General features: G+C 37.6%; 1 protein-coding gene across 5 annotated transcripts in view; it reads right to left on the bottom strand.

The window, feature by feature from the left end:
- Nucleotides 1-14,096, bottom strand: part of EDA2R (ectodysplasin A2 receptor) — a 47,429-nt gene that overhangs the window by 5,490 nt on the left and 27,843 nt on the right. For all 5 annotated transcript variants that reach the window (XM_028841807.2, XM_028841809.2, XM_028841808.2 and 2 more), the window contains 3 exons: nucleotides 3,957-4,135; nucleotides 3,326-3,411; nucleotides 1,549-1,713 (listed from right to left, as the gene is read on the bottom strand). In XM_028841807.2, the coding sequence (XP_028697640.1) occupies nucleotides 1,549-1,713; nucleotides 3,326-3,411; nucleotides 3,957-4,135 (430 nt within the window). The remainder of the gene's footprint in view (nucleotides 1-1,548; nucleotides 1,714-3,325; nucleotides 3,412-3,956; nucleotides 4,136-14,096) is intronic.

A 14,096-nucleotide genomic window follows, 5' to 3' on the forward strand; every position in this document is an offset into this window, starting at 1 on the left:
TCCAAAGTGAGGAAATGTTTAGCCTTCCTACCCCTTATAAAAACAGTGAGGAAACTGCCTGCCTTCATATTCCAAGCAGGTTACCACATTATTATCTTCAGGATACAAGGAGAGCAGAAAAGGGTTACCCATCTCTCCTCTCCTGAAGCAGCTCTCTGATATTCTCTCCTTTTCATCTTCTTGACCCTGGAGTCCAAATGCTTCATTGTTCATGTTTCATGTCCACACATCCAGGGCCTAAGCAACAACTCTTATCTGGGACACTGGCCTCCAAAGTCAGAAACAGGAATGTCTACCCTGAGTCACAGTATCCCAGGAGCTAGCAAGAAGTAGACTTTGAGAAAAATCATAAAGGGACAACAGTGTTCCCCGTGTATCCTGCAGCCCATGAAATGCTATATTCATCTCCAATTAAGCCAGGGCACAACCAAATATACCTCTTGGGCTTTTCAAGATCAACTGCTAGGCCCCAGAGCCAAACTGACTAAGGCAAATTTACGTTAGCAGGATCTTCCCACACAAATACTGCTGCTTTGGACACAAAGATGAAAAGGAGTCCTTAGCACTCTTTTATCTAGTGAACTTTATCCTCCCTCTTATAAATCAACTTCATTCTCTGATCTGAGTTCCTGTTTCAGTGTCCCTGCCTAACTCTCAGTTCCCTTAATGGCACTGAAGCTGCACTGAACCTTGGTACTCTTGGCTGGAGTTCTAACTCTTTGCCTGGTCCTGACCAGCCACCTTCCCACCTCCTCCATCTTTTCCCTCAGTGAGCTGGATTTTCTGTCCCCCATTCTTGTCTAGTAGCTAAAGTTGTGCTTAATAGAAATAACAATGTTATTGTGACTTTAAATATGATTTTCCATCTGGAATTTTGCATGGCCATCTGATACGGACTGGACTAGACCTCTTGGACATCAGTATTATCTGAGGGAAAAAGTCTAGGTTTGCCGACTCCTCTGGACATAGGGCTTTCAGTTATCCCCATTTGTGAAGTTATTATACTAATAGCAGTTGCCTTAGGCCTCAATCACTTTTATTACAGTCGTATCTCAGATATAGCCGAGCCTTCCTCATTCATTACATGCTTTATAATTTATACCTACTAGTATAGATATAAAGAATTGGAAAAAATCTCAGAAATCAACAAATCCAATCCTGTCTCTTATCTTAAAGATTAAGAAGAAAGAGGTCTGAAGAGGCTAGATGACTTGTCTAAGGTTTCATGGTGATTTAGAGGTAGACGTAGAACTTAGGTCTCCAGATTCCTTTCCTGAGGGGTTTCCCACCATACCATGTTCCTTTAAAAACCCCTGAAACATAATGAACCAGGTCTTCTAAACTCTCAGGGTTGGCTTCAGTAATCTCTGAAGTCCCATGCTTTCTATTGCAGCCCCAGATAGTTCCCCAGGCCAACAGAAGACTATTCATGGGGTTTTCAAGCATAGTAGAAAAGGCCCATTATCTCTCAACCCCAGAACATTCCTCTATTCTGCCAATAAGAGCCTTGTTCCTGATTCATGTGAAACATGAAACAGCCACCCTTACCACGCTGGCAATGTCTGTTGAAGAACTGCTTGCAGTAGAGGAAGAAGAGCCCCAGGAAGGCCAGGGTAAACACCACTAGCAGGCTGCTCACCAGTGCAACAAGTGCGGCCTCCTGAGGGGGCACTGTGGGTGCATCTGCCTCCACTAAGCTCAACTGGAAGGCACCTGTGAGACAGAAAAATGGGGGAAGTCAGTTAGTGTGGGCAGTAAACAATCACACTGACCCTGGGCCTGGACTTCCTCAGGCTGTCACCCTTCTCCCTAGGGACTTCCCCAATTAGGGTGGCTATGCTCATTTTGCTTCTTTCTAGAGCAGACAAAATCATGAAGAACAAGGCAAAAGAATTTGTATATACTGCTGGTATGTACAAATTAGTACAATTAATCGAAGATGCACATATCCTATGATATTTCTATGCCACATCTAATTATACAATCCAGATCAATGGAAAGAAGCTAAAACATTCATCAGTAGAGCACAAGATAAACAAATCATGATATAATCCTAAAATCTTACAACACTTAGAGACCTTTATGGATCAGTATGAATAATATAGAGGGGAAAAAGAAAGTTGAGAAACAGAACATAGAGCTTGATATCGCTTCTATAAAACATTATAAAATACATAATAATAGCATATATCGGTTATGAATATGCACATATATCACAAAAGAACCCAAGTATTAAAACATTAGTGGAGAGTATGGCAGAGGCATGGTGCTCACCAATTATCCACATACTCCCATGTGTTCCCCTTATGCCCTTGCAGTAAGGCCATAAGAGTACTTCTGGCCAATGAACTGTGAGTTGAAATGACATGTGTCACTTCCAGACTGAGGCAGTTAAGAACCAATATGTCTCCTCCATCTCTTCCCCTGTATCATCGACCTGGAAGACATATGGTCTAGAGTGCATGGTCAAATGATGTAGGAAGGCCTTTGCACAGTAAAAAGAATAAACTTTTATTGTATAAATTCACTGAAATTTTGCAGTTTGTTTGTTACTGTAGCATAGCCTACCAACAGAATACATACAATTTCAGGATAGTGGTTGTATCTGAGGAGGTAGGGAGGTAACAGGACTCTGCGAGAATCTAAAAGAGAATTCCATTACCTCTGTGGAATCTTCATTCTTTTAAAAAATCTGAAGCAAATATGCAAAAATGCTATGATTTATTAACTTTGGATAGATGCTGGGTAATTGCATTTTAATTTTACATTTTTCTGCACTTAAAAAATATTTCTACATGTTTGAAATTTTTCATGATTTAAAAAATATATCACTAATTTTAAAATAGTAAGTAAGCAAATAGATGGTAGACAAAAAAGACAGACGACCTGATAAATGGATAGTGATATAGGCATAGATTGGACCCTGGTTCTTCATTCAGCCTCTTACAATTCCTCAGCTCTAAGGGCTCCTATATACTTTGTATAATAGTAATACCTCATAAGTGTACAAATATTATAATTTGTAAAGTGCTTCCTAATATCCATTTTATCATTAGACCTAGACACCCACCACAGAAAGTATGAAGAAAAATGATTATCATGACTCACCCTTTTTTCAGAGGTGGGAACGGAGGTTCAATGAGATTGAATGATTTGCACAGAGTTGCAAAAATCGTATGTTGTAAAACGAGAATTCTAATCTGATTGCCTTGCTACTCTACTCTACATGAAAAGGTATGAGGGGATAGGGGAAGTATTTACTACCCTATCTTGATGCCACCCCATGGAATGTGGAGAAAAGGGAAGAAGAGAACTGGGTACACACATTGAACTTCAGAAGTGGGAGTCTGCTTCGTGCACGGGATGCACTCTTGCTCCTGCAGGCCTCCAATGCGTGTCTTTCGGTAGAACCTGTGTTCAGAGCAATTAGGAATGGCAGGGTGATCAAACAAGCAATGCACGTGGACCAGTTCGTCCTGGGAAAGCAGCTCCTAAGAATCTTGCCAACCTGAAAGTAAGTGCCCACCCCTCATTCTGAGTTATCTGCCTCTGTGTCTTATTCTGACTCAGAGACCCAGACAGACACTCTACTTCTTCCCCCATTCATCACACCTTGTAGCCAAAAGGAGACCTAATTCCACAAGAGAGGGGTGCACTGCTTTGCTACCAAGTACATCATAGCTTCTTTTAAGTCTACAGTGAGATTTACCTTGAACTTTGGTCTTCGGCTGAGAATGATGATGAAAAAGCTGTCAAGTACTCATCTGTGACTGACAATGTGCTAAGCACTTTATAGAGGGATCTTGGGAAGACACCACTTCTCTCTTCTTGGAGCTTAAACTGAATATTATGTTGATAGGTAGAATACTTCAACTAGGTTCTGAGAGTTCAGGATGGGAGAGATCTCCAACAGCTAGAAAAGCCCAGACAAGCTTGGTCTCATAAAGCAGGCTCACCTGGGCAGACAGTCCCCACAGACAGCATTAGAGGTAGCTGTGCAGTTGACCTTCTGAACACGATTGATGACAGCACAGGTGATGCAACTCTGACATCTGTGGTGGCCCCAACTGCTTTTGTACCTGCGAGGAGGGCAGGCTGTGCAGTAGGCATCTCCACCCTCTCCATAACCACAATCCTGTAGAGAGATGGGAGGTGTTAATATTGCTTTATAGGAGCTTGGAGATGGGATCACCTGTAGGACAAGTGAACATGCACAGAGTAGTATTTTTCAACTTGCAACCCCATTACTAAGTCATAAAACCCATTCACTAGCTTCCAGCCAGCATTGAAAGATAAAATAAAACAAAATAGAATAATATCAACTATAAGAGTATACAGAATGAAGTAAAGCTAAGTATTTGTATCAGTCAGCATAAGCTATGCTGTAGTATGGCAAAAATCAAACCCTAAATCTCAGTGTCTTAAAGGAATAAAAGTTTATTTCTCACTCATCATATTTGCCTACCAGGGGGTTCCTGAGGACTCTGCTGTACATCATCCTCAATGGGGTACCCAGGGTTACAGAAGCTTTATTTTTGTGCTTTTATGATTGAAACATTCTGAACTGTGTACAAGCTCTTAACGTTTTCCCCAAAAATGACCCATATTGCTTTACTCACATGTCCTTGGCCGTACATATCACATCATCATTAATAACTACAAAAGGTACAAGAAAATGCAATTCTACAATGTGACAGAATGTGGGGAGCTGAAATATTTGACAAATAGTCATAAGCACTACCCACATCAGTACTGTTTTATAAAAGTTTTCTAGATAAAATGCATGAAATTATACATTGAGTTGTGACAAAAAGTTATTTCTTACTCTAGGTCATGGTAAAAAAATGTTTGAATGCCAATGGTATAGATGAGAGGCAAACACTCTAGTTGGCTGTTATCTCAGCTCTGGTACTAAGTTTGGCCATACTCCTTCCCCCCAACCCCCAATTTCTGGGCATCAGAAGTCCCAACACTGAGTAAATTGGAATAAATCTTGTCTAAAGATTATTAAAGCTGACAGCCTAACCCCAACAGGAACAAGGTGCCTGCCTGATACCAGTCACAGCTCTTTCTCAAAGAAACAACTCTAGTTGTAGAAGGATATTAATTGTATGCTAGTTGTAGCAGAAGCTGGCTGGTTGTTCACTTAACCTATTTTTTTATTTCTCCTGGGAACACCACTAGCCTAAATTCTTTAACTCCACTGCAATGAAGTGGGGGCATGTGCATCATTTTTAGCCAATGAAATACGGATACTAATATTGTTTGCATTCCCAGGCCTGACTCAAAAACATGTCCTGTGTGATACTTAAATTTTCTTCATACATTCATTTTCCAGTGCCTGCTGACACCGCTGGAAACCTTGGAATAAATATATTAAGAATGATAGAGGAAACCAGATAAAATGGAGGAGTGGGCAGCTTCAAGCTCTTATGCCCCCAAGGAAACACAGAAAAACAAGCAGGAACTGGCATAATCAATGTTGTCAGAACTCTGGAAAGCATTCAAAGGCTTACATGAATCATGTAAATGTTAAATCAAGAAAAAGCCACTTGAAAATAATAGGAAAGTAGTTTTCTGCTATTTTTACTTGTACTTGTTACATCCCTCACCGCAGAGCAGTGGCAATCCTAAAGTAGTGTAAGTCTTAAAGTAGTCTCAGCCTGTATTCCTAGTGTGAGACCTCAGTACCTGATTCCAGAGTGAGCTAAGCAAAACTTATTGACAAATTACTGTGTATGTCTGTCCTAACCTCTTTGAGGGCTATTTGACGGCCTGATATAAGGTATTTATGTATGTTCTACTCGATTCAGAATGCAGATTGGAAAAGTGATGGGCACTCTTTCAAGATGCTGCAAGACAAACTAACAAACCACAATGCCTAAGGCAATGATTATGGATTAAGAAATAAAACAGACTGTCTGAATCTGGAAGCAAAAGCTGGACGGGGGTTCCTTTAGAAATAAGGACATTCAAAAGTATCCACGTGGAGGAATTTAGAAAGGTATGTGCATACAAGACACATGCTCACAAAATACTAGTGGAGACCTAAAGCTTACATGTCAGGCTGATCCCTAAGTTAAGTGCACATCTGGCTAACTGTTTAAGGAGTGCCTCAGCACAGAGCCAATCTAAAAATGTGATAGAAGTGTGTGACTATTTTTTCTTTTGGTGGTTGTTGTCATTTTTTAACTTTTAACATTCAATGAAATTGCTGTCCAAACATTAGCTGAACATGAGCTAAATTAGCATAGGTTTCAATGACGATGCACGACAAAAAATAGTCCCTACAAAAATAGTTTGGAAAAACACCTAAACAAATGGAGTGCTAGCCTAGGCAACATGGCAAAGCCCTGTCTCTACCAAAAATACAAAAATTAGTTGGGCATGGTGGCATGCACCTGTGGTCCCAGCTACTCAGGTGGCTAAGTTGGGAGGATCGCTAGAGCCCAGGAAGTGGAGGCTGCAGTCAGCAATAACCATGACACCACACTCCAGTCGGGGTGACAGAGTAACACCCAGTCTCAAACAAAATAATAATAATAATAATAATAATAATAATAACAGAAGGACTACTATAGCCTTCAACAACACAAATCTAGAAAAAAAAAAAAACAAAAATAAACAAAAATGAAACAGGTAAATGTGAGGAAAAGGGGGAATCTAACTTCCAGAGTTACTTCATTACAATACAAAACTGCCCAGTTTTTAACAACAAAAAGTAAATCACACAGTGTAAAAAGAAACAGGCAACTGTGGCCCATTCAAAGGAACAAGAAAAAGAAAGAACTGAGACTATTCTTGAGGAAGCCCAGACATTGCACTTAGTAGACAAAGACTAAAAGAACCGTCTTAAATTTGCTCAAAGACAAACATGGACAAAGAATTAAAAGAAATCAGGAAACAAATGTATAAACAAAGTGAGAATATTGGTAAAGAAAAATTTTAAAAAGGAACCAAACATAAATGCTGGAGCTAAAAAGTAAGATAAATGAAATGAAAACTTCACTAGAGAATCTGAGTAGGTAAAAGAAAAAATGAGCAAACCTGAATGTAGGACAATTTAAATTATCAAGTCTGAGGAGAAGAAAGTAAACAGAACATAAGGAACTTGTGGAACATCATGCAGGTGACCAATATATGCATTACGGGATTCCCAGAAAAAAAATAGGGAGATGAGGAACGAGAATGACTATTTGAAGAAATAATGGCTTAAAACTTCTCAAATTTGATGAAAGACATAAATTTACCCATCCAAGATGCTCAAGAAACTCCAAGCAGAGTAAACATAAAGAGACCCGTGCTGAGATACCCTATCAACAAAATGTTTATAGTTGAAAACAAAAAGAAAATATTGAAAATGAAGAGTGAAATTATTTGTCAAGTAAAGGTATTCTCAGTAAGATTCAAAGCATATTTCTCATCACAAAGTGCAGAGACTTAAAGTCCGTGAGATGACATATATAAGTGCCTAAACAAATAAACTGTTAACCAAGAACTCTACATATAGCAAAAAACTTCTTCGAAAATAAAGGAATAATTAAAATATCCCTAGATAAACAACAGCTGATTGATATCACTAGACCTGACTATAAGAAGGGAATCCTTCAGGCTGAAATGAACAGACAATGGACAGTAACCCAAAGCCATACAAAGAGTAAATATCTCTGGTAAAGGTAATTGCATGAAAAAATATGATTCCACTTATATGAAATATCTAGAATAGGAAAATTTGTAGAGATAGAGAGTAGAGGCTATCAGGTACTTTGGAGAGGGAGAAATTGGGTTATTGCTTAACACATATAGAGATTGTATTGGGGTAATAAAAAGTCTTAGAAATAAAGGGGTGATGGTTGCATAACATTGTGAATATGATTAATGCTACTGAATTATACACTTACAGTGGCTAATACAGCAAATTTGAGATTATATATTTTACCATAACCTTAAAAATCATAATGCAGTATACAAAAAAACATGAATTGTAAACTTACATGGGTGAATTGCCTGGTAGGTGAACTGTAGTTTAATAAGGCTGTTTAAAAAATACAGAGCTCCCATAAGCCTGGCTTCCTCAATGGCTGAGAAGAATCCTCCTACTCCCCAACATGGATTGGAATTACATTCAGGAATAAACCCTTAACCTGTTATGTCACCAAACTTTAGTATTTGTTACAGCAGTTAGTATTACCTGAACTAATATTTAAGTTATACTTTCCCAGGAAATGGAAAAAGTGAGCATCAGGCAGGCTCTAAATACTCCTGCCATTCTGTCCCTGTGTTTGCCCACTCAGGTTTTACTCAATGCCTTGCAGCCTCACTCACAATGATCCCATCTGCCAATGGGATCTGATATGAGCGCTAGCCATTTTACTCTAAGTTTCTTGAAAAGGCAAAGGGTTTCTTGTAATCTCTGCTAACTTATGTGCACCATTGGAATGCTGATAGCTTCCATATCTGCTTAAAACAGTGAGCTGAGGGTCAAACTATTAGGAAATATAATGTAGTGACGAAAATCCCTGATCCACGGTAATGAAGACCTATCTGTAACTCCCACTTCTATCACTGACCAGCAATGTGACCTTGGACAAGTCATTGGGCCTGAATTTTCTCATCAATCCAATTGTAAACAATGCTATCTAACTTACAGGTTTGTTAAGATTACATGAGCTGACCAAATGAACAAAGGGAATATCTCAAAGCAATGGAGAATAGCTGGTTTTTTAAATAGGTTATGTTGTATATCTGAATGACAGTATGAAAAATGATAAAATTAGATACATTCCTCACACTATACACCAGAGTAAATTCAAAATAGATCAGAAATTTATAGATAAAAATTAAAACCAAAAAGTACCAAAACAAAATATAAGTAAATTTCTCTTTAATCTGGGAGTGGAGAAATTTTCTCTAACTGCAATTCAAAGTCCAGAATCAATAAAGGAAAGATAGATAGATCTAATTACATAAAAATTTTACAAAGTTTCAGGGTAAAAGATTCATAAGCAAAATTAGAAGATAAATAACGAACTAGTAAACAGATGTACACCATATCACAGACTAAAGATTTATATTCCTAAAATACAGAGCTAGTATAAATTAACAACAACAACCTTATAAGAAACTAAACGTACATTCACAGAAAAAGAAACACAAACAGCTCTTATTTAGATAAAGGATGTCTCTTAACCAGATACACACACACACACACAAACACAGAGATACATATATAGCTCTGTGTGTGGGTTGTGTGTAGTGCTTGTCACCATGCCTAGAACATAATAATCCTTCAACGAACAGATGAACTTTAGGTATTGTTCTTCTGGAAAGCAAGTTTTTATTCTGTCTATAGCAATGGAATCAGAAGACCTGTGCCTGACTCCTGACTTACTCACTTGCTAGAGAAGGAAATGACAAAAGCAAGCAAGCATTTATTGAAAGTTAACCAATAAGTTAAGTGACTGATTGATTGATTAATTGGTTAGCACTCCCTTTTATTTTATTGGTTAACTCAGAAAACATTTTTGAAGCAACTACAATGTGTGAGGATGCTATTCTGAATATTGTGACTAAATAATTGAATCAATCATACAAAACTCCACACACTCATGAATGTATATACTTGTTTATTTATAAAACCTTATAAGGGTGCATTATAATCCATGTTTCACAAATAAGCAAAATTGAGGCACAAATTGTTTGCCTGAGAAGCCTCTTCCCCATGGGCCTGAGATTCCCCACCCACAACTAGAGACAATAGGCTACAGGGGGCACCAGAGATTCTACCATAAGTACCCAGCTCAAATATTTCTTTGTCCTGTGGGTCTGAGATTCTTTTCCCCCACATAGGAACAGGTGGCTGGGGTATATTGGCAAGTGGTATCCTACTAATAATAAGTAGTACAGTATGGGAAATGTTCTTTGACTCCACAACTCAGACACTTCTTTATGCTGACCTAGATGGACCAGTGACCTGGCCCAGGAAATCTTCTATACCTGAGGCAGCAAAGATAAACCCCACAGATTACAAATCACACTACAAAGGTCCTGGAAATTAAATAGTCTTTAGAACTGCAGCTCACAAACATAGGCTAAAACCTGTATGCTAAACCTAAACAGATGGCTGCCTGATAAAGTAAAAGATTTAAATAGGACCCTGAGTCTCCTGACATAAATGACAAAATGTCAAGAACTCAATGAAAAAACACCCATGAAAATAAGAATAAGGAAAATCACAACACGAATGAGAAAAGTCAATTAACTGACAGCAACTCTTAGATAAAGCAGATGTTGGAATGATTGAACAAGGATTCTAAAGCACGTATAATAACAATGTTTTTAAAAAACAATTTAAAATTCTCTTAAAAATAGAAAACCTCATCAAAGAAATAGAAGTATTTTTTTTAAAATAAGCAGATGGTAATTATTGAAAATAAAATGACAGAAATTTTAAAAACTCACTGGATGGGCCCAGTAGTAGAGAAGAGACAGATGACAGAAACAGTGAACTTGAGGATAGAACGATAGAATTTATGCAATATGAACAACAGGGAGAAAACGGCAAAATAAAACAAAATGAACAAAGCCTCAAGAACAAAATATAAAACAATCATATTCTCAGAATCTTATGAAAATAAAAATTTTAAAAATGTTTATCTAAAAATATTTTCAAACAAATTGGTAGAAAACTTCACAAATTTGGTAAAAGACCTACAAGTTAAAGAGGATTAACAGACCCCAAATAGAATAAATCCAAAGAAATGCACACCAACACACATCATAATAAAACTTTTGAAACTAAAGAAACTAAAAAATATTGAAAATAGCCAAGAAGAAATGACATCATCTATAGAAAAACATCCATTCAAATGATACGACAGTGTGTTTCTATCAGAAACCATGGAGGCCAGAAGGAAGAACTACATTTTTAAAGTACTGAAATAAAAAATACCGCCAACTGCAAATTTATATCCAGTGAAAGTATCCTCAGAAATGAAGGTACATAAAAACATTCTCAGGCAAAGGAAAACTAACATAATGAGTTGCTAGTAGGCCTACCCTTAAATAATGCTAAAGGGAGTTCATAAACAGAAATGAAATGATTTAAAAAACAGTGGAAGCGATAAAAGAAGAAATCTTGGTGCATCAGGAAGGAAGGAACACTGGGAGAGAAAAAATATGGGTGTATAAAATGCACTGTCTTTCTCTTCATACATTTTATAAATCACAGTTGATGATTAAAGCAAATTTAACAAAAATTATATCTGATATTTGTGACAATGATATTTAAAAGTGGGGAAAGTAAAGGAATCCAAATGGAACAGATATTTCAATACTTCACTTGAAATGGCAAAATGTTAATACCAGCTGACAATGAAAAAGTAACGTGTTAGTTTTTCATGTAATATTCAGAACCACCTCTAATAAAATGATATAAAGAGATACACTCAAAAAAACTACAAATAAATCATGATGAAATCTCAAGCAAAATGTTCATGTAACACACGAGGAAGGCAAGAAAAGAAAAATAGAGGGACAAAAAACAGAGAAAACAAACACAGAAACAGAGAAAGCATTTTTTTCATGTGTCTGTTGGCTGTATGCATGTCTTCTTTTGCGAAATGTCTGTTCATATCCTTTGCCCACTTTTTGATGGGGTTGTTTGTTTTTCTCTTGTAAACTTGTTTGAGTTCTTTGTAGGTTCTGGATATTAGCCCTTTGTCGGATGAGTAGATTGCAAAAATTTTCTCCCATTCTGTAGGTTGCCTGTTCACTGTGATGGTAGTTTCTTTTGCTGTGCAGAAGCTCTTTAGTTGAATGAGATCCCATTTGTCAATTTTGGCTTTTCTTGCCATTGCTTTTGGTGTTTTAGACATGAAGTCTTTGCCCATGCCTATGTCCTGAATGGTATTGCCTAGGTTTTCTTCTACGGCTTTTATGGTATTAGGTCTAACATTTAAGCCTCTAATCCATCTTGAATTAATTTTCGTATAAGGAGTAAGGAAAGGATCCAGTTTCAGCTTTCTACTTATGGCTAGCCAATTTTCCCAGCACCATTTATTAAATAGGGAATCCTTTCCCCATTTCTTGTTTCTCTCAGGTTTGTCAAAGATCAGATGGCTGTAGATGTGTGGTATTATTTCTGAGCACTCTGTTCTGTTCCATTGTTCTATATCTCTGTTTTGGTACCAGTACCATGCTATTTTGGTTACTGTAGCCTTGTAGTATAGTTTGAAGTCAGGTAGCGTGATGCCTCCAGCTTTGTTCTTTTGACTTAGGATTGTCTTGGAGATGCGGGCTCTTTTTTGGTTCCATATGAACTTTAAAGCAGTTTTTTCCAATTCTGTGAAGAAACTCGTTGGTAGCTTGATGGGGATGGCATTGAATCTATAAATAACCTTGGGCAGTATGGCCATTTTCACGATATTGATTCTTCCTATCCATGAGCATGATATGTTCTTCCATTTGTTTGTGTCCTCTTTTATTTCACTGAGCAGTGGTTTGTAGTTCTCCTTGAAGAGGTTCTTCACATCCCTTGTAAGTTGGATTCCTAACTCTTTTATTCTCTTTAAAGCAATTGTGAATAGGAGTTCATTCATGATTTGGCTCTGTTTTTCTTTTATTGGTATATAAGAATGCTTGTGATTTTTGCCCATTGATTTTGTATCCTGAGACTTTGCTGAAGTTGCTTATCAGCATAAGGAGATTTTGGGCTGAGACAAGGGGGTTTTCTAAATATGCAATCATGTCATCTGCAGACAGGGACAATTTGACTTCTTCTTTTCCTAACTGAATACTCTTGATTTCTTTCTCTTGCCTAATTGCCCTAGCCAGAACTTCCAACACTATGTTGAATAGGAGTGGTGAGAGAGGGCATCCCTGTCTTGTGCCAGTTTTCAAAGGGAATGCTTCCTTTTTTTGCCCATTCAGTATGATATTGGCTGTGGGTTTGTCATAAATATCTCTTACTATTTTGAGATAAGTTCCATCAATACCAAATTTATTGAGAGGTTTTAGCATGAAGGGCTGTTGAATTTTCTTAAAGGCCTTTTTCTGCATCTATTGAGATAATCATGTGGTTTTTGTCTTTGTTTCTGTTTATATGCTGGATTATGTTTATTGATTTGCGAATGTTGAACTAGCCTTGCATCCCAGGGATGAAGCTCACTTGATCATGGTGGATAAGCTTTTTGCTGTGCTGCTGGATTTGGTTTGCTAGTATTTTATTGAGGATTTTTGCATCGATGTTCATCAGGGATATTGGTCTAAAATTCTCTTTTTTTGTTGTGTCTCTGCCAGGCTTTGGTATTAGGATGATATTGGCCTCATAAAATGAGTTAGGGAGGATTCTCTCTTTTTCTATTGATTGGAATAGTTTCAGAAGGAATGGTACTAGCTCCTCCTTGTACCTCTGGTAGAATTCAGCTGTGAATCCATCTGGCCCTGGACTTTTTTTGGTTGGTAGGCTATTAATTATTGCCTCAATTTCAGAGCCTGCTATTGACCTATTCACGGATTCAACTTCTTCCTGGTTTAGTCTTAGGAGAGTGTAAGTGTCCAAGAAATCAACCATTTCTTCTAGATTTTCTACTTTATTTGCGTAGAGCTGTTTATAGCATTCTCTGATGATAGTTTGTATTTCTGTGGGGTCGGTGGTGATATCCTCTTTATCATTTTTTATTGCATCTATTTGATTCTTCTCCTTTTCTTCTTTATTAGTCTTGCTAGTGGTCTATCAATTTTGTTGATCTTTTCAAAAAACCAGCCCCTGGATTCATTGATTTTTTAGAGAATTTTTTTTTAGTGTAGTTTTATTATTATTATTATTATTATTATTATTATTATACTTTAAGTTCTAGGGCACATGTTCATAACGTGCAGTTGTGTTACATATGTATACTTGTGCCATGTTGCTGTGCTGCACCCATCAACTCGTCATTTACATCAGATATAACTCCCAATGCAATCCCTCCCCCCTCCCCCCTCCCCCCTCCCCATGATAGGCCCTGCTGTGTGATGTTCCCCTTCCCGAGTCCAAGTAATCTCATTGTTCAGTTCCCACCTATGAGTGAGAACATGCGGTGTTTGGTTTTCTG

The sequence above is a fragment of the Macaca mulatta genome, chromosome X, assembly GCF_049350105.2.
Source record: "Macaca mulatta isolate MMU2019108-1 chromosome X, T2T-MMU8v2.0, whole genome shotgun sequence".
Lineage (NCBI taxonomy): Eukaryota > Metazoa > Chordata > Mammalia > Primates > Cercopithecidae > Macaca > Macaca mulatta.